General features: G+C 41.4%; 1 protein-coding gene across 3 annotated transcripts in view; it reads right to left on the bottom strand.

The window, feature by feature from the left end:
* The window catches only part of LOC134356779 (contactin-4-like), a 2,290,679-nt gene that overhangs the window by 866,722 nt on the left and 1,397,672 nt on the right, over positions 1-26,285 (bottom strand). For all 3 annotated transcript variants that reach the window (XM_063067893.1, XM_063067892.1, XM_063067894.1), the window contains exon 5: positions 25,284-25,410. In XM_063067893.1, coding sequence (XP_062923963.1) covers positions 25,284-25,410 — 127 coding nt within the window. The remainder of the gene's footprint in view (positions 1-25,283; positions 25,411-26,285) is intronic.

Below are 26,285 nucleotides of genomic sequence, written 5' to 3'. Positions count from 1 at the left end.
TTTTTTTATATTGTGGACTCATGAACAGAGGCCTTAGAAAGTTATAGAGATATCTGCAGGTCTTTTGGTTTTACCTTGGATTCTTTTTCACTTCCTTCAGAATCGCACATTGAGCTCTTGGTGTGGTATTTGCAGGAAGCCCACTCCCAGGGAGAGTGGCAACAGTACTGAATTTCCTCCATTTGTAGACAATTTCTCTTTCTGTGGACTGATGAACACTCAAGTCTTTAAAAATGCTTTTCTCGCTTTTTCCAGCTTCCTGCATCTCTACAACTCTTCGTCCAAGGTCCTCTGAAAGTTGTTCTGTTCGAGGCATGGTGCATATAAACAGATCTTTCTTGAGAAGAGCAGGGCTTTGTCAGTACCCTGATTGTGTGTGTCTTTTTTATAGGGCAGGGCACATCTACAACTTTCACCTCCCATCTTATCTCATTGATTGTAACACCTGACTCCAAATAGATTTTGTAGAAGGCACTACCCCAGAGGTTCACATACATTTTTGAACCTAGACTGTGTTTGTTTAGATGGTGTACTCAGTATTGATGAGAAGTAGTACAACTGTTGATGTGTTATTAGTTTAGACAGATTATGTTTGTCTATTATTGTGACTTAAATGAATATCAGACCACATTTTATGAGTAATTACTTCAGAAAACCAGGTAATTGCAAAGGGTTCACAAACTCTTTCCTTGCAACTGATACCTGATCAAATTATATATAGGATGAATGAATACAGAATTGTACATGTCTTTAAATATTTACCTGCTGCCAAAGAGGTCTATGGTAGATGCCTCCTCTCTGGCCCTAAATTCATTTCTGCAGCATCTCGACAGCAAACAGCCAACATTAGGCTATTGTTTATTGACTGCAGCACCACCTTGAATGCTCTAACTACAAGCAGACCCATCACCAATCTCCAGGACCTGGGAATTTGGCATGTCCCCATCAACCCTTAATCAATTTTTATCAATGCACCACAGAAAGCATCCTATTTGGTTGCAACATGGCTCAGTGTAGCAACTGATCTACCCAGAACTGTAAGAAACTTCAGAGAGTTGTGCATACAGGGTGATAAGTGAGACCAGGTAAGGAGGAAGGTGGGTAGGTGGGGAAGGGGGAGGTGAAGTAAGAAAGTATTAAGGTAAGGAGGTAATAGGTGTAAGAGGTAAAGGGCCAAAGGATGAACCTGATAGGAGAGGACAGTAGACCATACAGTTCAGCACATCACGGAAACCAACCATTTCTGTATGAACTCTGTCTATATTTCTCACTATCTCATAAAGCCACCAGCATTATCAAAAGCCTCACCCACCTTGGACATTCTCTCTTCTCCCCTCTCCCATTTAGCAGAATATACAAAAGGCTGAAGGTACATTGCACCAAGCTGAAGAACAGCTTCTATCCTGCAGCTGCAAGATTATTAAATGTTCACCTAGCCGTCGTGGCTATCCCTCGAGGTCGAGGATGATGGTCTTCGTTCTGAAGTGGCCCACAAAGTGAAGACTCCTGTGCATGTATTCGTATAACGTGTACTTGATGTTGCGCTCCAAGAAGCACACGATACCTCACATATCAACCAACTGATTCCAACGGCATGGAAACCATGACGATTGGAGCTGATGGATTTGTTGCTGCCTTCATCCACCTTCACAGCCATTGAGTTCGAAGTAACTTCATCCGTCTGTTCCACTGTTGAGGCCTTGGTTGGATTGTTCTTTGTCAAGGACCTAACCCTCGACCTTACCACCATGGCTGATCCTACCAGGAGCATAGCTCCAGACAGCATTGCTCTCGGGATCACAGGACCACACAAGCCTCTCCACCACGACAAGGTGACAATTGTTCACCTAATACGTTAAGATGGACTCTTGACCTCACAGTCTATTTTGTTGGAACCTTACATCTAAGTGTCTACCTGCACTGCACCATCTCTATAGTTATTACACTTTCTCTTGCCATTGTCTTGACTTGTTCTACCTCAATGTCTTGTTCTACTTTCACTGAATAATGAATTGATCTGTATGAACAATATGCAAGACATGTTTTTCAATGTGATGATAATAAATCAATTCCAATTTTTTACTTCGATAACATCATGTATATAAGTAGTATTAGAAGAAAGCAAAATTTTTTTTGATTTGCTTAGAATTAAGTACAAAATACATTTTGTCTATGATTTGAATATCCCAAGGTTTGACTGCTGAAATCAGTAATGCATATGTAACACCCTGGTAAAGGTTTTACTGCTAATGTTGCAGGGTATTTCATGTAATGGTATTTCTGTAGAAGCAGTGTTTAGATTGTTGGAGATAAGGGATGCTTAGGACTGTGGCCCGTTTAATCAGGAGAGTGAAGTAGGGAGAAGGGTGCGGAGAAGGCTGGGAGAGCAGTTCTGCGATTGACACCAGAGGTGGGTCTTTGTCTTTGTTCGATGGGAGATGAAGAGAGAAGATGCTGGAGAGAACCGGTCATAGGATTCGATCCATTTGGGAAATGTGATCTGATGGAGCAAAGGTGTGGAGGTCTGCTGAGGATCGGTAAATATGGCTTTTAGAAGATTTGAGCTCCAAGCACATTGGACTGTTTAATTAGAATGGGCCATTTGTTTTATTTCTTTCTTTTCTTTACTAATTCTTTGGTTAAGTTAACATTCATAAATATACTACTGTATAATTGTATGCGCTGTGTGATCTGTTATTTCAGGCTGACTAGCTATTGCAGGGCAGTAAATCACACAGCATTCACACATACTGGGGTCTGGGTGGGCGAGACATTTTAGCCCCATGGATTTGGTGGGACCAGAGTCATACACTCCCCAGATGTACGAAGCCAGAGAAATGTGGGTTCTTGCTGCAGAATCCGGTGGCTGTTAGTGAGAGGCTAACAAGTCACATTTCCAGAGACGCCAAGTAAAAGGGGTTTCACATACTATTCAAAGGTTCTTTTACAGGGAGAATTCATCTCTCAATGCCACAAAAAAATAACACGTAATACTTTTTTGAAATTTTCTTTGTACCTCATAGACAGTGACTTGTACTGCTGTCACAGATACCATTATTTTTTAAATTAATCCTTTGGAATATTATAATAGCTGGCAAATTTAGAAACCAGCAGTGTGCCTTTTCTCATTAGCTGCTACAGTCTCCATGGTGAATTTGATGATATTAACCAAGTGACAACGAACGAAAGGTAAAACAGGATGGCAGATGTTTTTGTGGATTTGCAGATTGATGAGGTGGGTAATGAGGCTATAAGATATCTTTCTAGATGGGTGGATTGTCTCATATTTTGCACATACTGCTAAATAATTATGAGTAACTAGTCACTGTACATCCTGTACATCATAAAAACTAACCAAGGTATGTGCTTGATGGGTACTGAATGTTGAAACTAGTGCACAAGTTGCTGTTTTCTTCTTATGGTATTGAATTTGTGAAGATTCTGTGATATATAACCATATAACATATAACCATATAACAATTACAGCACGGAAACAGGCCATCTCGTGCCTTCTAGTCCATGCTGAACTCTTACTCTCACCTAGTCCCACCGACCTGCACTCAGCCCATAACCCTCCATTCCTTTCCTGTCCATATAGCTATCCAATTTAACTTTAAATGACAATATTGGACCTGCCTCAACCACTTCTGCTGGAAGCTCGTTCCACACGGCTACCACTCTCTGAGTAAAGAAGTTTCACCTCATGTTACCCCTAAACTTTTGCCCTTTAACTCTCAATTCATGTCCTCTTGTTTGAATCTCCCCCACTCTCAATGGAAAAAGCCTATCCACGTCAATATAGTATCCATTCAACCAAGCCCCTGGCTTCAGTTGTGAAAAAAGTGGAAAGGCTTTGGGAATTGGATAAGTCACTTAACATTGATGTGCAATAGTGGTTTTGACATTTATGCAATAAGTCCAGTTAAGTTTCTGGGTAATGGTAATCTCCAGATTATTTATGGTCAGCGATCTGATGATTGTGGTACCAGTAAATGTCATAGCTTGAATCTCTAGAACTGAATATTGTCATTGCCAAGCATTTTGGGGCCAAGTAATCTTATTCTTGAATGCACTTCCAAGAATGAGGATATGATAAGAGTAAAATACAAAATCAAAATACAATGGTGTAGAGTGAAATGGAAATTATCACGCAAAGTCATTTGGCCTTAAGGTAAGGCCAAGATATTAGACACATGGTTGAAAAAGAGCTTTGACCAGTGACCAGTCTGGACATTGGGAGTTTTGAAAGGGGTATTTCAATCAGGTCCATTGCCTGGGTTAAAAAGGCAGTAGTGGGTTGCTACAGTGAAAAACAGCTTTGGTCAGTAACAATCAGCACTTCGGATTCATTAGCAGGAGCAAATTAAAGGAAGGCGGGGGCAAGCACACTGGCCAAAGTCTGAGTGGACAGAGTCAGAATGGTGATCTTCAGGCTTTAATGAAGAGAGGCTTCAGTCATAGAAAGCAAAAGAAAAGAAAAGCTCCAGGTTAAGTATATTTTTCCTTCCCTTCTTTATAACTGCTTAGCTAAGACTGTAGAGAGGCTAGGAACCATATAATCATATAACCATATAACAATTACAGCACGGAAACAGGCCATCTCAGCCATTCTAGTCTGTGCAGAACTCTTACCCTATCCTAGTCCCACCAACCTGCACTCAGCCCATAACCCTCCATTCCTTTCCTGTCCATATAGCTATCCAATTTAACTTTAAACAACAACATAGAACCTGCCTCAACCACTTCTGCTGGAAGCTCATTCCACACAGCTACCACTCTCTGAGTAAAGAAGTTCCCCCTCATGTTACCCCCAAACTTTTGTCCTCTAATTCGCAACCTATGTCCTCTTGTTTGAATCTTCCCCACTCTCAATGGAAAAAGTCTAACCACGTCAACTCTATCAATCCCCCTCATAATTTTAAACACCTCTATCAAGTACCCCCCGCCACAACCTTCTACGCTCCAAAGAATAAAGACATAACTTGTTCAACCTTTCTCTGTAACTTGGGAGATGAAACCCAGGCAACATTTTAGTAAACCTCCTCTGTACTCTCTCAATTTTATTGACATCTTTGCTATAATTCGGTGACCAGAGCTGTACACAATACTCCAGATTTGGCTTTACCAATGCCTTATACAGATTTAACATTACATCCCAACTCCTATACTCAATGCTCTGATTAATAAAGGCCAGCAAACCAAAAGCTTTCTTCACCACCCTATTCACATGAGATTCCATCTTCAGGGAACTATGCACCATTATTCCTAGATCCCTCTGTTCTAAAGCATTCTCTAATGCCCTACCATTTACCATGTATGTCCTATTTTGATTAGTTCTACCAAAATGTAGCACCTCACATTTTTCAGCATTAAACTCTATCTGCCATCTTTCAGCCCACTCTTCTAACTGTCCTAAATCTATCTGCAAGTTTTGAAAACCTACCTCATCATCCACAACACCACCTATCTTCGTATCATCTGCATACTTACTAATCCAATTTACCACCCCATCATCCAGATCATTAGTATATATTACAAACAACATTGGACCCAGTACAGATCCCTGAGGCACACCGCTACACACCGTCCTCCAATCTGACACACAGTTATCCACCACTACTCTCTGGCGTCTCCCATCTAGCCACTGCTGAATCCATTTTATTACTTCCATATTAATGCCTAACAATCGAACCTTCCTAACTAACCTTCCATGGGGAACCTTGTCACCCACCTTCGCCCCTTCTCCTGTCAGTAGAAACAGCTCCGCTGGGCTTAGAGGCTAAGCCACACGAGAAGGCCAGGAGTTGGACTTGGTTGTCAGAGTCTATTTGAGGACATATAGAAAGGTAGTCACACCCAAGGTGCACAACACAGGAAACTGGGTGACAGGGGAAAGGGTTAAGGAGCAAGTGAAGAGTACCTCAGTGGGCATTCCCGTCAACAACACATATATCACTGAATACTCTTGTGGGGGGTGGCTGGGGGGAGAGTTGACCTAACAGAGGGAAGTCACAGTGGTCGGATCTCTGGCACTGAGTCTGCCTCTGTGACTCTGAAGGGAAGTGGGTGAGAAGGGGCATGCACTGGTGATAGGGAGCTTGTTAGTTAAGGGAGTGGACAGGAGACCCTGTGGGCAAGAACGAGATTCCTGGATGATATGTTGCCTCCCAGGTGCCAGGGTCCAAGATATCTTAGATTGTGTCTTCAGCATTCTTAAGTGGGAGGGTGATATTTCATGGACGTACCAATGAAATAAGTCATATTTCATGGACGTACCAATGAAATAAGTTGGATGAGTGATGAGGTTCTACATAGGCACCAAGTCAAAGGGCAAGCCCTCCAGGGTTGTGATCTCAGGATTGCTACCCGTGCCACATGCTAGTGAGGCCAAAACAAGGAAGATTATAGAGTTTAATATTTGGCTAAGGAGTCGGAGGGAGGGCATAAGATTTTTGGATCATTGGGCTCCCTTCCAGGGAAGGTGGGACCTATACAGAAGGGGCAGTTTGCACCTGAACTGGAGGTGGTCAAATATCCTAGTGGGGATTTTGTTAAGGCTGCACGGTGGGGTTTAAACTAGAATTACAGGAGGATGGGAACCAGAGTACCAGAACAGTTAGTGGAGAGGTTGTGGAGGTAGATGTTGGTAAGATCTTAGACGAAGTTAGGAATCAAAAATTTGTGCATGATACAACTAGTGTTCTGAGCTGCATATATTGCTGCAATGTTAGCAGTATTGTAGGAAAGGCAGATCATAGGGCTGAAGATGAGGTAGCTGGTTTACAAACAGCGGCAATGTATACTGAGGAGTGGCTGCTGATAGTGCAAAATTGCAGTCAATAAGATGAATTGCAATGTAAAAGATGGACAAAATTGAAAAGGGTAAATACAGAACTGAAGGTGCCATATTTGAATGCGCGCTGTGTATTGGATAAGGTAGATGAACTTGTACACCCCAGGGTTCTGAAAGAGGTGGCTGAAAGGATTGTGGAGGTATTAGTAATGATCATTCAAGAATCACTAGATCTGGGATGGATTTAGAAGACTGGAAAATTGCAAATGTTGCTCCATTCCTCAAGGAGGGAGAGAGGCAGAAGAAAGGAAACTATAGGCCAATTAGTCTGACCTCAGTGGTTGGGAAGATGCTGGAACTGATCATTAAGGATGAATTATCAGGGTACTCGGAGCCACAGGATAAAATAGGCCATAGAGAGCATGGTTTCCTCAAGGGAAAATCTTGCATGACAAATCTGTTGGAATTCTTTGAAGAAATAACAAGTAGGATAGACAAAGGAGAATCAATGGATTTTGTGCACTTGGATTTTCAGAAGGCCTTTGACAAGGTGTCACACATGAGGCTGCTTAGAAAGCTAAGAGCCCATGGTAGTACAAGAAATATTGTAACATGAATAAAGCAGTGGCTGATTGACAGGAGGCAAAGAGTGGGAATATCGGGAGCCTTTTCTGAATGGCTGTCAGTAACTAGTGGGTCTGTGTTGAGACCAGTTCTCTTTATGTTATATGTCAATGATTTGAATGATGGAATTGATGGGATTGTTGCAAATTGATTGATCCCCACGGATCTCCCACCAGGCACTTATCCCTGTAAGCGTAAGTGTCCCTACACCTCCTCTCTTGCCACCATTCAGGGCCCCAAACAGTCCTTCCAGGTGAGGCAACACTTCACTTGTGAGTCTGTTGGGGTCATCTGTTGCATCCAGTGCTCCCGGTGCGGCCTCCTCTACATCGGTGAAACCTGACGCAGATTGGGGGACCGCTTTGTCAAGCACCTCCACTCTGTCCACCACAACAGACAGGATCACCCGGTAGCCACCCACTTCAACTCTGCTTCCCATTCCCATTCAGATATGTCCATACATGGCCTCCTCTACTGCCATGATGAGGCTAAACTCAGGTTGAAGGAGCAACACCTCATATACCGTCTAGGTAGTCTCCAGCCCCTTGGTATGAACATAGAATTCTCCAACTTCCGGTAATTCCCTCCCCCTCCCTTCCTCTATCCCTATTTCACTCTACGCCCTCCCCCAGCTGCCTATCACCTCCCTCATGGTTCTGCCTCCTTCTCTACTACCTATTGTTTTCCTGTCTATGACGTCCCTGCTTCCCCTCCCCCACCCCTTTGTCTTTCAAATTACTGGTCTTTTAACTGAACATACAAGCATTCTTCAAATCCTTCCCCCTCCTTCTTTGTTCAGTCCTGACGAAGGGTTCTGGCCCGAAACATCGACTCATCTTTTCCACTGATGCTGCCTGACCTGCTGAGTTCCTCCAGTGTGCTATGAGTGTTGCTTTGATCCCAGCAACTGCAGATTATTTTGTGTTTGGGATTGTTGCAAAGTTTGCAGAAAATATGAAGATACGTGGAGGGGTAGGTAGCTTTGAGGAAGTATTGAGGCTACAGAAGGACTTAGATTGATCAAGAGAAAAGGAAAAGAAATGGCAGGTGTAATACAGAGTTGGGAAGCATATGATCATGCACTTCTGTAGAAAAAATGAAAGAGTTGACTATTTTCTAAATGGAAAGAAAATACAAAAAACTTATGCATAAGGGACTTGGGAGTGATCGTGCAGGATTCCATAGAAGTTAATTTGCAGGTTGAGTGTATGTTGAGGCAATCAAATGCATTGTTAGCATTCATTTCAAGAGGACTAGAATATAAAAGCAATTATGTAATACTGATACTTTATAAAGAACTGGTGAGGCTTCACTTGGAGTATTGTAAGCAATTTTGGGCTCCTTATATTAGAAAGGATGTGCTGAATCTAGAGATAGTTCAAAGGAGGTTCATGAAAATGATTCCAGGATTGAATGTCTAGATATATGAAAAGCATCTGATAGCTCTGGGCCTGTGTTTACTGGAATTCAGAAGAGTTAGGGGTGACCCCATTGAAACCTATCAAATGGTGAAAGGCCTTGATAGAGTGAATGTGGAGAGGATTTTTCCTGTGGTGGGAAAGTCTAAGACCAGAGGAGACAGCTGCAGAATAGAGGGGTATCCTTTTGGAATGGAAATGAGGAGGAATTTCTTTAGGCAGAGATTGGTGAATCTGTGGAGTTCTTTGCTACAGGCCTCTGTGGAGGACAAGTCTTTATGCATATTTAAGGCAGAGATTGATAGATTCCATGATTGATCAGGGCATAAATGGATATGGGGAGAAGGCAGGAGATTAGGACTGAGAGGAAAATTGGATCAGCTACGATGAAATAGTAGAGCAAACTCGAATGGATCAAATGGCCTTATTCTGCTCCTACATCATATGATCATGGTCTCATTGAAAGAGAAGAGGAAAACAAGAGCTATTTCTTTAATTTTTATCACAAACAACATTACTAAAATGGTGTTTTCCTTTATGGATTTCTCCCTCCAGAGAAAACACTTAAATGGCCTGGATAAAGTCACAATGTTAGCTTGTAACTCTAACTCATTAATTATTCCTCTGTGTCTCCTGTTGAGCACATTGCCCTAACCTAGAGTTCTTTCCTTTGATTCTACTTCTTCTCATCTAGTAGCAGCCATACTCAGTCTGTTCCTCTGTCTTGTACTATTACTTGTGGAGTCCTCTGAGGAACAGTTGGTGTCTCCCTCCTCTTCCTTATTTATATTCCAGCCCTAAACAACATCAACATCAATCAACACAACTTCTGCTTCCACTCGGTGTATCTCAACAATTATTATTGGACAGAGGCAATTCTATTGATTTAATTATTGTTAAACTGAAGCCATCACCTCTATTTCCTACCACTAATTTCCAAAGCATGATCATCAAATCCATTCTGATCTCAACCATCATCTTAGCGTGACTCACATTATTCATAAATTTACTATTCTATTGCATTCTGATCTTAGTTTCTTATCCATAATCTTCTCCATTATGATGGCCACCTGCTTTAACGTATCTCTTGTTGAAGTAGGCATCCAGACAAACTGAGAACATGGAAACTGGAAAAGAGCAACAGGATTAGGACTGCTTTTCTGATCACAACTACCATTCCAGATCACTTAAAATAGTGCTTGCACATGATAAACCATGAGCTATGAGTTGAAACAGGGCGAGAGACATAGATTGCATGAGTTTTACCCTACAAGGTTTTGACGAAGAGGCAGACTGGAGAATGAAGATGGGTATGCACACAGCAATGCTTGTTGAATCCAAAATCCTGTGAGCAGGCCAGCTTGCACTTTCATTGAGCAGGGAGGAATAGAGCACTAACCTAACAAAGTGCTGGAGCAGAGCTTGGACATTCTTGTGCACAAATGAGGCCGAGTAAATTTATACATTTATCTGTCCAAAAATTATGCAGCTTCTGGTGGTGGACATCACAACCCCCTGTGCAGAACGAGCAGCAGGCACCAAAGTTTTTTTTAGCACTTCAGTTGAAGTGATATAATTTATCTGTGTTTTATACTTTCCACAATTGAAAAACGGTTATAGAAATAAGGAACAGTTAACTCTCAATTACATATCACAATTTAATGAGATCACAGTTAATCTAATACAATTTCTCCACCCTTGTCCCATGTCTTTAATACCCTGAGTTAAAAAGAAATCTGTCAGCCTCATCTTGCAGATTGACAATTAGCTTGCATCAATTTATTATTGCTACTTTCTAGGTTGACTTAAGAATTGGCCTTCAATTATCTCAGGGGAATAGCAATGTGCCAACGGAAATAAGATCACACGGTCCTTCCCTGTAATGCTATTCTATCCAATAAACTTTGCTTGATTGCTTCCTTAGCAAAATAATAGTTAATTTAGGCTGAAATTTCAAGGATGTATCATTAATAGTTTATTTCTATGATGAGTGTTGGTAGTGTGATCATTTCTACCTATGGTGCCCACTTAACATCCCAGCCATGCTCTCAGTTTCCCAAAGTTAGCTTGCCCAATTAGTGCCAATTCATACTAAATTAAAGCTATGTGCTCCGCAATTTGCTTTAAATTAACTCAGAAGCATTCCTAAAATAACTTGCCTGCATAACTCATTATTAAATTCACTGAACTGATTTTGAAACCCATATAGCCTTATGCCCTTTGGAAAACATGCATGTCATGTTGTTCTTCTTTTTAATCAAGGAGTGGGATAATTTGTTTTAATTACAGCAGCTCATAAACCCTAAATGTACTAATAGCATGCATGAAAGGGTATTGCATCCTGAATATCAATTATTTAGTTAATATTATTAAATGTCACTGATAATATCCTTTCAAATACCTTTAGACCAGAAAAATAATTTTATTTTCTTAACTATGTCACTAATCCCCACTTAAGTACCTTCCGAATGAAGATTTTATTTTAATAACGTTAATCATCTGGCTGGTTCAATATGTTATATCACTAACGTCTATGATTCTACATCTTGGAAAACTTAGAGGTAAAATACTCCTGTGCATTTCGTAATAACAAGTTTGCCCATTGTTTACATTGACTGCAACAATCCAAGATCTTCAATGCTTTAAAGGAATTAGCATTCATGTTGGGGTCATTAAAAGTAAAGCCTATCACCATGAGCGTTAAAACTAGCTTTACACAATTAAACGTATGTTTTAAACTGTAGATAAGAATTAGCCTCAGTGACTTCCTGATAATTCTTTTCCAAATGTCGCCTATCAAAGCTGGATTGCTCAACATGGTTATATTTAGAGCCACACACTTTAAAACCTATGATTTCTATCCATCTGTTTTCTTACTTTTTAGTGTATGTATTAACTTATTATTAAATAGAATATTTAGAGTTTTAGAATCATACTGCTTAGCTGAGAAATAGGTCCTTCAGCCCATTATGTCTATGATGATCATCAAGAAACTGAGCACTCCAATCTCTTCATAGAATCTGAAGTCATCATGAAATTCCACTCACAGACAAGAGAAAATCTGTGGATGCTGGAAATCCAAGCAACGCAAGCAAAATACTGGAGGAACTCAGCAGGCCAGGTAGCATCTATGGGAAAGAGTATTGTCGAGGTTTTAGTTTGAGACCCTCGTGCTCATCTTTTTTTTTCCACTCCTGATGAAGGGTCTCGGCCTGAAACATCAACTATACTCTTTTCCATAGATGCTGCCTGACCTGCTAAGTTTCTCCAGCATTTTGTGTGTGTTGCATGAAATTCCACCATAAAGTTATAAAGTGATAAAGCAACATGTTATTAGTTTATGTGTCCTTGTGCCTTGAAAAAGAAGTTTGAGAAAAATTACAGATTTGTTTGTTTAAAAGTAACCATATGCTCATAAATACTGCTTTTAAAAGCCATCCATGACTCACCTGAAAATTATTAACCCCCCTTTAAAGAAAACAAACCAAAATTGATCACTTATTCTCAAGTGTATTTAACATTGATAAACTTAAGAATAAAACTAAGCACCAGTAACTGAACCTAAGATTTACTGGCCAATATTTTAGACCTAACTGCTGTATTGGTCTAAAAATCTGCTATACCCCAGAGTCCAAGGAATCAACGATTGTATGGTCCAAGGTGTAATGCCCATACTCCAACAAGTATGGCAAAAACTAGGATGAATAAGGTAGGATAGTTAAAGTAGAAGGCAAAACATCCCCACACCTATCCTAACCATGTTTGCCAGGTAATAGTTTTAAATTGCAGTAGGATAAGTCCATGGGATTTTCTTTGAATGTAAAGATTGTCCCCAATTTTTGCTGTCATATGGATAATTTTAATAAAGGGGTCCAGGCCAGGAAAGACGAAATCAGCGGATTTACTGATGCAGAAATAGAGACAGGTGAATTGGTGGGAATTGTGTAGATCTTTTACAATGCTGAGATGAGAAAATAGGATCAGATCAACAATGGCAAACAGGAGAATAAACCAAGGATCAAAGAACAAGGACATGATTTTTGAGAATGAACTTTTGTAAAAGCTTAATTACTTTCTTGTATGGAAAGAGTTGGGGTTCAAACTTGTACAGAATCAATCAATTGATTACATTCTGGCTAGTTTTGTTCTTTTATAATTCATTGAAATTGCAAACTGTTTGATGTTATGCCTTTTTTTACAGCTGAATTTTCTTCTTATTACTTTATGAAAGTGATGTCTCATTTCTGAGAATTATCTGTCTCAAATATTTTGATTTTAGCACAGCTCTTATGATGAAGAGTTCAGTTATTTCAAGAGAGACTTTTATTTTTCACTAAGATCATCTTCAGTTAATTTATGACAAAACCACCAAGCTTCATTAAGACAAGAAGCCCCTGGTTACCAAATACTAAGTTATTAATAGACAATATTTTATGCAGTAACATAACTGCTACTCAGAAAAAGACAAGGAGAATTCATCCAGAATTTTAGGATGCACTGTGCATTTTTATCTGTATCACAAGAAAGCCTTGGTTGGTTGATATAATACACTTCCTCGGCAATAGGTTAATGTTTATCGTAATAACGTAATATCGTTTATGGGTGACTTTAACTTCCCTAATATTGATTGGCACCTGATTAGTTCCAAGGGTTTAGATGGGGCAGAATTTGTTAAGTGTGTCCAGGATGGATTCCTGTCACAGTATGTGGACAGGCCGACCAGGGGGAATGCCAAACTAGATCTAGTACTAGGTAATGAACCGGGTCAGGTCACAGATCTCTCAGTGGGTGAGCATCTGGGGGAGAGTGACCACCGCTCCCTGGCCTTTATAATTATCATGGAAAAGGATAGAATCAAAGAGGACAGGAAAATTTTTAATTGGGGAAAGGCAAATTATGAGGCTATAAGGCTAGAACTTGCAGGTGTGAATTGGGATGATGTTTTTGCAGGGAAATGTACTATGGACATGTGGTCGATGTTTAGAGATCTCTTGGGATAAAGGGATAAATTTGTCCTGGGAGGAAGATAAAGAATGGTAGGGTGAAGGAACCATGGGTGACAAGTGAGGTGGAAAATCTAGTCAGGTGGAAGAAGGCAGCATACATGAGGTTTAGGAAGCAAGGATCAGATGGGTCTATTGAGGAATATAGGGAAGCAAGAAAGGAGCTTAAGAAGGGGCTGAGAAGAGCAAGAAGGGGGCATGAGAAGGCCTTGGCAAGTAGGGTAAAGGAAAACCCCAAGGCATTCTTCAATTATGTGAAGAAAAAAAAGGATGACAGGAGTGAAGGTAGGACCGATTAGAGATAAAGGTGGGAAGATGTGCCTGGAGGCTGTGGAAGTGAACGAGGTCCTCAATGAATACTTCTCTTCGGTATTCATGAATGAGAGGGAACTTGATGATGGTGAGGACAATATGAGTGAGGTTGATGTTCTGGAGTATGTTGATATTAAGGTAGAGGAGGTGTTGGAGTTGTTAAAATACATTAGGACAGATAAGTCCCCGGGGCCTGACGGAATATTCCCCAGGCTGCTCCACGAGGCGAGAGAAGAGATTGCTGAGCCTCTGGCTAGGATCTTTATGTCCTCATTGTCCACGGGAATGGTACTGGAGGATTGGAGGGAGGCGAATGTTGTTCCCTTGTTCAAAAAAAGGTAGTAGGGATAGTCTGGGTAATTATAGACCAGTGAGCCTTACGTCTGTGGTGGGAAAGCTGTTGGAAAAGTTTCTTAGAGATAGGATCTATAGGCACTTAGAGAATCATGGTCTGATCAGGGATGGTCAGCATGGCTTTGTGAAGGGCAGATCGTGTCTAACAAGCCTGATAGAGTTCTTTGAGGAGGTGACCAGGCATATAGATGAGGGTAGTGCAGTGGATGTAATCTATATGGATTTTAGTAAGGCATATGACAAGGTTCCACACAGTAGGCTTATTCAGAAAGTTAGAAAGCATGGGATCCAAGGAAGTTTGGCCAGGTGGATTCAGAACTGGCTTGCCTGCAGAAGGCAAAGGGTGGTGGTGGAGGGAGTACATTCAGATTGGAGGATTGTGACTAGTGATGTCCCACAAGGATCTGTTCTGGGACCTCTACTTTTCGTGATTTTTATTAACGACCTGGATGTGGTGGTAGAAGGGTGGGTTGGCAAGTTTGCAGACGATACAAAGGTTGGTGGTGTTGTAGATAGTGTAGAGGATTGTCAAAGTTTGCAGAGAGACATTGATAGGATGCAGAAGTGGGCTGAGAAGTGGCAGATGGAGTTCAACCCGGAGAAGTGTGAGGTGGTACACTTTGGAAGGACAAACTCCAAGGCAGAGTACAAAGTAAATGGCAGGATACTTGGTAGTGTGGAGGAGCAAAGGGATATCGGGGTATATGTCCACAGATCCCTGAAAGTTGCCTCACAGGTGGATAGGGTAGTTAAGAAAGCTTATGGGGTGTTAGCTTTCATAAGTCGAGGATAGAGTTTAAGAGTCGCGATGTAATGATGCAGCTCTATAAAACTCTGGTTAGGCCACACTTGGAGTACTGTGTCCATTTCTGGTCACCTCACTATAGGAAGGATGTGGAAGCATTGGAAAGGGTACAGAGGAGATTTACCAGTATGCTGCCTGGTTTAGAAAGTATGGATTATGATCAGAGATTAAGGGAGCTAGGGCTTTACTCTTTGGAGAGAAGAAGGATGAGAGGAGACATGATAGAGGTGTACAAGATAATAAGAGGAATAGATAGAGTGGATAGCCAGCGCCTCTTACCCAGGTCACCACTGCTCAATACAAGAGGACATAGCTTGAAGGTAAGGGGTGGGAAGTTCAAGGGGGATATTAGAGGAAGGTTTTTTACTCAGAGAGTGGTTGGTGCCTGGAATGCACTGCCTGAGTCAGTGGTGGAGGCAGATACACTAGTGAAGTTTAAGAGACTACTAGACAGGTATATGGAGGAGTCTAAGGTGGGGGCTTATATGGGAAGCAGGGTTTGAGGGTCGGCACAACATTGTGGGTCGAAGGGCCTGTACTGTGCTGTACTATTCTATGTTCTATGTAATGTTCAAAACATTCAGAACATAAGAAAATTTATTTTCATTAATGCTGCAAGAAACTCTAGAAGAATAAATTGAAGTTTGTCTCAGAATATTCAGCAGTTGATATTTCTATTTTGTACATGCTCTGAAAAAAAGATGTTTGAGGTAAACAGATGAAAATTTCTTTTGGGCAATTGAGAGAAATTTGGATCCCACATTATGGTTGACTGGCAAGACACTAAATAAACTGTTAGCATTATGGTAATAAGCCTTCCTTAGCACATTCCTATGATCTTGATTCAATAAGACCAGAAAGAATAGGTTATGGTCCAAGTAGCTCAAAAGATATGGCAGAACTGAGAAGAAAGAAACTCTGAATGGAAATCCAACATGGCTGAGATATAAGCAATAAGTAGAATTATATAAGCCTACAGGTTCTATCAAATTGCTCCAACATTCAGTCATATCATGGTTTATTTTCTACATCAGCACCATTCCCATACCACTTGATGCCTTTGTGATTGAGAATTCTAATCATTTCTATTTCAAATGAACACCATGACTGAACATTCATAGTTGCTCAGGGTAGAGAACTCAAAAAATCACCTTTCACTCAATGAAAAAAAATTCCCTCGTTTTAGTCAAAACAGCCTATCCCTTTTGCTGAATATGATTTCCTGATACTATTCTCCTTAGCCAATGGATCCATTCTCCCTGCAGGTTCCCGATCAAAGTCTGTAAGAATGTGTAAGCTTCAGTGAGGTCACCTCTCATTCTTTTAAACTGGGAAAACACAAGCCTAATCTATTCTGACTCTTCTTGTTTGGCAAACACAAAATCCTTGGTATCAGGTTGGTAAATCTTCTTTGCATACTCTTTATGGCAAAGTTATTTTCTTGGGTAAGGAGACCAAAACTGTGCTCAATATTTCAGGTGAGGTCTCATCAAGATCCTAGGGGCTAGACACCTTCAGTGCTCAAATCCTCATTATAAAGGCCAGCATATTTTCTGGCTTCCCAACAGATTGCTGCACTTGATTACTAGCTTGCTGTAATGTTTGTACAAGGAAACATAGGTCCCTTTGCACATCAACGTATCTCAGACACTTATAATTTTAGAACATAGTTTTCCTATTTTATGTACCAGACTCTATCAGCAAAGTTATCACTTAATTGGCATATCTATATCCCCACGAAGCCTCTTTAATATCTTCTTCCCTTCTCACAATAGAGCTACTTTTGTACAACTTGGAACTATTTGGTCTCCTAAGTCAATTTAATCAATTAGATCATGATTCTCTGAGGCCCAAACAGTCAATCTTAAATCCATGATGAATGAAGATACAATTTGGGCTAACAAAGAGCTACAGCAAAACAATGCCTTCAGAATTTTAAACGAATGCCCCAAACACCATTACTTTGGATCCACCCCACCATTTGAAATGACTTGAACACCATTAGAGAAAATCAGTTATGGGCAAGCTCTTTAAACCCATAATTTAAGATTCAGTTTATGAGCATTCAGAGGTGTTTCAGATCATGAATTGTTTCAAAGCATGTTTGATTATTCAAGCATAAATATTTATTTGAGATGAAGAATTGTGATGATAAAGCTAACACTGGAAGTTTGCTCTATACGTATTGTTACGAGAATACACATAAAATTAAGATGTTTGCTGGCCTGGGCTAGCATCAGTGGCATCAGCAGTTGGTCTGCCACCTGCCCTCAGGGGAAGGAGAGATAAGGAACAATGGAGCAGCGTCTGGAGATGTGTAATGAAGGGATGTGGGAGAGAGAGCTGTCTGGAGCGGCTCCCCCCTTTGAACCCTGAACTGTTTGAAGTGATGGACAGGCGATACCCCAGCAGGGGGATAAAAAGGGACAGGTTCGCTAAGACAGGAACACACGCCACCCGAGGTAACGAGACCCTGGAAGCGGTGCACCTCTCACGAGTGGGTGAGAAGTACCAGACAACGACAAGGGTGGAAAGGTACGATCAGCGGGAACCCGGTGTGTGTCCGCCCTTGCCTGGGTGCCGGGTTCACTGCAGAGGATCGACCGCATCTGGAGGAGGGGTCACAGTCGGTGACCTCAGGTGACATCACCAAGGACCCGCCCAACAGCTGTTTGTGAGCCATCTCGCTGGTCTGTGAGTGAAGCCGTGTTCTGAATGATCAGTTGTTCCTGCTCTATCTCTCTCTTCCCCCACCTTGTCCATCGCCATGGCAACGATTACTGCGAACTGAACTACTAACTGGACTGAACTTTGAGTCATTTTGAAATTGGTCATTTACCCCTAGACAACGATAGAGCTTGATTGATGCTGTTATCTTAATTCTGTGCACATGTGCGTTTATCATCGCTGAACTGTTGCATTTATTATCCTTTCGATTAATGTGTTGCTTGTTTCTTTAATAAAACTTTCTTAGTTCTAGTACTCCAGACTCCAACTGAGTGATCCATTTCTGCTGGTTTGGCAACCCAGTTACGGGGTACGTAACATAAGTGGGGTTCTCGTCCGCGATTTTGAACGCTAAATTTGGGACGGAGTAAATTGATTGGGTTAAAATTCCCGAAAGAAAGAAAAGACAAACAGCAGAAATGGAGGTTGAGGAATTTATAAAGGCGCCGACCTTGGAGGCATTAGAGGATGCCAGGAAATCGGAATTGATAGCTGTGGCCAAACGGGTGAATCTTGCCAAGGTGAAGTCGACAATGAGGAGAGAGGAGATACACAGAGCTATTGTAGAGCACTATGTATCTAAAGGAGTGTTTCCCCAAGGTGAGCTGGGGGAGGTGTCTATTGAAAAACCTGCTGGAGACGCGGTACAGGTACAGCTTGATAAACTGAGACTTGAGCACGAGTTCCGGGTACGGCAGTTAGAACACGAAGAGAAAGAGAGGGACAGACAGATGGAGAGAGAAGAGAAAGAGAGGGACAGACAGTTGGAGAGAGAAGAGAAAGAGAGGGACAGACAGTTGGAGAGAGAGGAGAAACAGAGGGAAAGGGAATTTGAGCTGGAGAAGTTAAAGATAAGGGCCGAGCAGGGGCTCGTGCCGAACCAAGGTGGAGGGTTCCGGGCGACCCAGGAGGTTAGGCTGGTTCCCCCATTTGACGATACCGATGTGGATCGGTACTTTCTCCACTTCGAAAAAGTAGCTATAAGTCAGGACTGGCCGAGGGATAAGTGGGTTGTTTTACTTCAGAGTGTACTGAAAGGGAAAGCCCAACAAGCTTACTCCGCTTTATCCGCGGAAGATGCCCAGAAGTATGAGGTGGTGAAGGAGGCCATCCTCAGGATTTATGAGTTGGTCCCGGAGGCATACCGGCAGAGGTTCCGGAATGCGAGGAAGCGGTGGGACCGCACGTATTTGGAGTTTGCTCGCGAGATGCAAACATATTGTGAGCGTTGGCGCGCCTCGAAAGGGGTAGAGGGGGATTATGACAGACTGCTGCAGCTGATTCTGATTGAGCAGTTTAAAGGTTGTGTCCCTGAGGGTATGAGACCCTACCTCGATGAGAAAGAGGCAGCCACGTTAGCTGCAACTGCTAAGTTAGCGGATGAGTATGCGTTGACGCATAAAATGAAGGTTGCCCCGAGTAAAGGCTACCAGAAGGGTAGTCAGGACGGAGGGGAGAGTCCGCCGGAAAAGTCAGAAAGTAAGCCGGGGACTAGTGGAAAGGATAAGGTAGACCGGGAGCAGTCTGGTCGGAAGTCTCCTGGGGTCGTCTGTTTTAATTGTGGGAAAGTCGGACACTTTGCGTCCAGGTGCTTTGCCCCAAGGAAGGAGACGGGGAAAGGAAAAGCGGAAATTTTGAATGGCTGTATTGAGCTGTTAAGCGAACCGCTAGGGAAGGACAGGTCTGAAAAAGTCCAGGAAGGGCGCGAGAGGTTTATCTCGGCCGGACTGGTGTCAGTGAAGGAGAGGTTAAAACCAGTTCCAGTGCGGATCTGGAGAGACACGGGAGCGTGTCAGTCACTAATACTGAAGAGTGTATTAGAGTTTAGCTCAGAGACCCAGACTGGGGAGGTAGAGGTCAAAGGTGTTGGGGAAGGGACAGAGTCAGTCCCTTTGCACCAGATACACTTACAGAGCAACCTGGTCTCTGGACTAGTCACGATCGGGGTGAGGTCCGAATTACCGATGAAAGACGTGGAAGTCTTGCTCGGTAATGACATCGCCGGAGGAATTGTGTTCCCAGTCGTGAGATTGACGGGTCAGCCTGCTAGCATTGAGGCCCGGCCCATGGACTCACAGGTTCATCGCGGGCCCCCGATGGTGAATTTGGCTGAAACATTTCTGCCAACCTTGTATGAGACAGGGTGTAGTGAGATAAGAGGTAGTGAGGGAGCTGGGACGGACGTAGCAGTAGCCAGGAAAGAATTTGTGCAGACGCAGGAGCGAGACGAGGGGCTGATGGTTTTTGCCGAGACCGCTCTCTCTGACACAGCCTTGACAAGGGAACTAGTAGGCTATTGTGCGGATGAGGAAGTGCTAAGGAAGAAAGGGAAATCAAAGGACAGTATCCGCAGATGAGGAGTGGGGGGTGGTGCAAAAGAGTTATGGGGATGAGGTTTTTAACATGGCCCACGAGGTACCCCCCGGTGGACATTTTGCGGTGCTGGAGGAAACAGTTGGTGGAATCATGAAAGAGATTTACCGGCTGCCCAGGGGGAAAAATGTTATTGATCATGACCGACGCGAACTGAGACGGTCACCGGCTTTTGATATGCTAACAAACCTAGTCGGTGTTAGCGTGGAAATCAATGAAGCTAGGGGCCCCCTGATAAGAGAAAAGAACCATTTTGAAAAGATTAGGATGGGATCGGTCAGATGGGAGAAGGCTATTGTTTTGGCCAGGTCTACTGATAAGGTCTCTCCCTTAATCCCCGAACAAAGCGAATCTTTAGAAGGAGTAATTAAACGACTCGCACCTATGTGTTTGATTGTCCCGAGGAAATGCAAAGAACTGGGACGTTGGGTTATGTCTGTTACAATAGGGCAGCCCAGTAAAGAACACCCATATTTTTTGAGTAATTCAGTGACTAAAGGGCTGATGAACACAGAGGTGTGTATTGGCAATTTAATACGGCTGTCTGAAGCCAGTTTGATAGTGAACCTTGAAAAAAATGAATTCGGCCACACGAGGGTCACTTACCTGGGAATTGTGGTGACACAGGGGCAGCTGGCAGCGATGCAAGCTACAGTGCAGGCTATCGCTGACCTCCCAACCCCGACAGACAAGAGGGCCCTCAGAAGGCTTTTGGAGATGGTGGGGTACTGCAGGAAGTTTTGCAATAACTCTGCGGTCAATACCCGTCCCCCTCCTACTAAGCCCTTGCGAGAGAAAATTGAGTCGGAATGGGACGAGCCTTGTTGTTGTGGTCCGGGACAAAACCAAATGAGAGGTTACATTGGTCGCAATTCATCAGTGTTTTTGGCCACTATGAAGTTTGCTGAGTTGGAGCCTGGTCTAAGGGATTATTAATAACACGTGTAAAAGGAACAGAAAATGTGATGACTGTCTGTCAAGGTGTTGACAGCTTCAAATTCTCTGTATTAGCTAAATAACTGTTAAAGATGTATATTGTGTATGTATCAGATAATGTAGTCATGTTTGTAATTTTTACCTCCCGGTAAAAATCCTTAAAGGGGGGAAGTGTTACGAGAATACACATAAAGTTAAGATGTTTGCTGGCCTGGGCTAGCATCAGTGGCATCAGCAGTTGGTCTGCCACCTGCCCTCAGGGGAAGGAGAGATAAGGAACAATGGAGCAGCGTCTGGAGATGTGTAATGAAGGGATGTGGGGAGAGAGAGCTGTCAGGAGCGGCTCCCCCCTTTGAACCCTGAACTGTTTGAAGTGATGGACAGGCGATACCCCAGCAGGGGGATAAAAAGGGACAGGTTCGCTAAGACAGGAACACACGCCACCCGAGGTAACGAGACCCTGGAAGCGGTGCACCTCTCACGAGTGGGTGAGAAGTATCAGACAACGCCCGGGGTGGAAAGGTACGATCAGCGGGAACCCGGTGTGTGTCCGCCCTTGCCTGGGTGCCGGGTTCACTGCAGAGGATCGACCGCATCTGGAGGAGGGGTCACAGTCGGTGACCTCAGGTGACATCACCAAGGACCCGCCCAAATGCTGTTTGTGAGCCATCTCGCTGGTCTGTGAGTGAAGCTGTGTTCTGAATGATCAGTTGTTCCTATTCTATGTCTCTCTTCCCCCACCTTGTCCATCGCCATGGCAACGATTACTGCGAACTGAACTACTAACTGGACTGAACTTTGAGTCATTTTGAAATTGGTCATTTACCCCTAGACAACGATAGAGCTTGATTGATGCTGTTATCTTAATTCTGTGCACATGTGCGTTTATCATCGCTGAACTGTTGCATTTATTATCCTTTCGATTAATGTGTTGCTTGTTTCTTTAATAAAACTTTCTTAGTTCTAGTACTCCAGACTCCAACTGAGTGATCCATTTCTGCTGGTTTGGCAACCCAGTTACGGGGTACGTAACAGTATATAGAGAAGATTATTGGTGAGGAAGATTATCAACAAAAGTTTAGTCAAATGGTAGATGAGTAATTGTTGCAAAGTCGAAGGCAACCATATGGATAAGAAACAGAGGGTTGAAGTTGTTGATGCTGCTCAGGTTGAAGCAAGATCGGAAGTGACATATTTCATGAGCTATTATTGCATCTTCTTACAAGTTCTCTTTACATCTTCAGATGGAGGAAAAGCTGAAGGCAGAATAATCAGAAATAATTCAAGGGAATAATCACCTTTTTTTAAAATGAAGATCTGCTTAAAATAATTCTCACTTAGAGAGCAAAATAGTAAATTTGATCAGAGAATCAACCTCTTTACAATCTGGCAATGCATCCTGAACAAGTACATGCCATTATGAATAAAAATATAAAGAGTTACAATGCGAAAATAAGGTAGTTTTCATTATTGATGCCAAATTAGGCAATTAAAATGGGAACATGACAAGCAATTGTGAAGCAAAAGAAATCAGGATTCTGTTAATATGAAAGATTACAAGAGTTGAGAGTGCATTTTTGAAAAAATAAATATTAAACATATTTAATATGTTTAATATGATTTAATGAACTAGATTTTGGATTTGAAGAACACGACAGTGAAGTGTACAAGGTGGGTATAATTATGACATTTAATAGACATTTGGAAAGGTACATGGATCGGAAATGTTTCAATGAATTATGAGCCAACACAAGCAAATGGAACAATCTCAGTGAGGCATTTTGGCTGCCATGGACATGTTGGATCCAAGGGACTTTTCAGGTGCTGCATTCCCTTTTGTGAAATGTACAAAACAGAGTGAAGGTAGGGAAGAGAAAATATACCTACAAAGGAAATATATTAAGACCATTTCCACTAAAGCAAGGATGATTTATGTAGTTAGCATAAAGTAACTGCAAAAAATATATAGAAATGCTCAGCTTGTATCTGTGGAGAGAAATAAAGTATTGTTTCAGGCTGGTAACCTTTCATTATTAAAGGGGAAAATTAGAAATAAACCAAGTTTGAAGATGCAAGGAACAAGAAAAACATTTGTTATAGTACTGAAAGCAGGAGCAATTAAATCTGAAAAGGACAGACAATTTTAGTGAAACATAGTAGCAATGGTAATCGTAAATGACCAAATATCAGAATGTGGCTAGTAAAACTGGAAGTAGCAGAGATCTTAGAGATTTAGCAGTACTGCTAAGGTTTTGTTAGGAAAGTGTGAATCGAAAAATAGTTATGAAGAACCTGAGGAGTTTATGCATAATTTCTTCATATAAAATGCAATAATATAAAAAGATTGCAACTTTCAAAGAAAAAGTTGAAAGATAAATGATGCAGAAAGTACACATGCCTGGCTATTGAGTTAGTTGTCTAGCGCTCAAATACGGCAGAGTTGAATACTCATTTCTGCCCAGACAGGTTAACTCAAATAGTAGCTCATTATTTCGAACAGCAGCTGGCATTTATACAGTGCTTTTATCATCACAAAATGTCACTTGTTACTGCATAGCAGTATTATGAGACAGAATTAGAAAAAATTGCATCAAGAAATGCTATGGCATCTAACATACATTTAGTCAGGTGACACACATCAAGTTGCTGGTGAACGCAGCAGGCCAGGCAGCATCTCTAGGAAGAGGTACAGTCGACGTTTCAGGCCGAGACCCTTCGCCAGGACAAAGGGTCTCGGTCTGAGACGTCGACTGTACCTCTTCCTAGAGATGCTGCCTGGCCTTCTGCGTTAACCAGCAACTCTGATGTGTGTTGCTTGAAGTTCCAGCATCTGCAGAATTCCTTGTGTTTTAGTCGGGTGAGTTGGTTCTAACTTACAAAGGAAAGTGTGGTAATGGACTTCTGGAGGTGAGGTTTGCAAGCAGGCGAGGGTACAAGAATCAGTATCAAAGACTGAGATCAAGGGCTCACCAAGTGCAAAAGCTGGAGAAGTACAGGGATGATGAAAGACTGGTTGAAGTGTTCAAAGTAGGAACAAATGAGACAATTAAGAAGTTTGAACATAAAGAATAAGAATTTTAAATTCAATACATTACTAAATGTTATACCAATGTAGGTCCATAAACATTGGGTTGACGTATGAACAAACTTTTCATGCTAATACAGATGTGCAGTTACATGAAATAAAATTACATGATGTTAAAAGCATCTCAGAAAGATTGACTTTAATGATACAGACAGATAGATGTCCTGTGTTTGTTGGGAGAAGATTATTCAATGAAACATTATTTCTGACCATTTCTGGTGCACAGATTGACATCCTATTTTTGAAATAACGTTTCTAAAATGGTTAGTTGAAAAAGAATCTCCATATCATACTATACTTGCCCTGTGTGCATTTAAAAATTATCATTTAACACCCTCATGTCATTTTCATAACAACACATTACAACAGGTCAGTTGCAATCACTTATGCAAAATAACACTATTTAATTGCTTGATTTTTATGAGACAGATAAATGATATTTTCCAGTGGGATCTATCAATATCTACTTGTATTTCAGTGATACAAATGGTAATATTGCAATTTGCATGGCTGTTATATTGGTCCCCTCTGTAATTCCTTTTCAAATATAATATGCCACAACAAGTGAGAGAGGAAATACAATTAAGGTAAGATGCATATTGTGCCATGGCAGATTAGTAAATAAAAACATATTCAATCCATTTTAATTAAAACAGTGAAATTAAATACAAATATTTTCACTTTCCTTAGTCCTTATGGAAGGACTACTTAATGAATGTTCTGTTTAATTTGACTCACTCAGATGCAAACTTGTATTCCAATCAAGTTCTTTATTTCCTTTTCAAAGAATGATTGAAAGATGACTTACAGCTTTATTTTTATTAAGATACTGATAAAGATAATGCCAGCAAACCTGTAATATGGTGTTGGATTCCCCTTTGCTTCACAGTTTAAAGTGGCCTTCCTTTCTTCAGAATCCACAGGAAACACAATGTCATTTGGCTCATGGATAAAAACTGGCCCATGTGGCTTGCCATTCTCTGTGTCAATAAAAAGAAAGACTGGATTAGTATAATAGTGCCATCAGTCACGGGAACCAGCAGACACTAACGTAATGAAAAACCACAAGCAGAAAACACACATAATTTCCATTTATAGAATGAGAGCATGTACTACATGAGAAAGATTATAATTTTGTGATTCTTGTACTTCTGAACTCATGCTGTTTTATTTCTTATCTTGAATTGAGGGAAAGATACCAAGCAAAGCTTTATATGAAATAATGTCCAAAATCAGAATTTTAAGTAATACATTAATTTTATATTAAACTTTTCCTAACCACTACTTAACAATAAAAAGCCTAGGAATTGGGAGCATGTGTAGGTCATCTCTGCTCCTCCATTCATCAAGGTTATATTTAAACCTGTATAATTTTCCTGTAGACTCCCCACATCCCTCCTTCCTTTTTATTATCCTTACATTTGTCTTTGTCTTGAATTATCTCAATCTTTGAGGTAGGGAATTCCAAAGATATACCCCTTCTGAGTGAAAATATTTTTCCTCATTTCAATATAACATGGCCTTTCCTTTTACTTTATTCCTTGTTCCAGATAACCATTTAGAGAAATATCTACCCATCTCAGCTTACCAAACCCTGTGAAAATGTATGTTTTCTTGAGATCTGTCCTCGTTCATCTAAATTCTAGAGAATACAATTCTAGTCTTCTTGCAATATCCATTTATTTTTATATATAGTTAATACAACCTATAACCATTTTTTCATGTACTGCTGCTGCAAAACAACACATTTTACAACATGTGTCAGTGAAAGTAAACCTGATTCTGACTCTGCTTGTGCTCTCTTCATAGTGCAAGCCCAAAGTTTGTTGAACAAAGTTTGTCTTCCGCACAATGA

This window comes from Mobula hypostoma, chromosome 15 (genome assembly GCF_963921235.1).
Source record: "Mobula hypostoma chromosome 15, sMobHyp1.1, whole genome shotgun sequence".
Classification (NCBI taxonomy): domain Eukaryota; kingdom Metazoa; phylum Chordata; class Chondrichthyes; order Myliobatiformes; family Myliobatidae; genus Mobula; species Mobula hypostoma.
The sequence above is the reverse complement of the archived record's forward strand: the minus strand, read 5'-3'. Positions and strand labels throughout refer to the sequence as shown.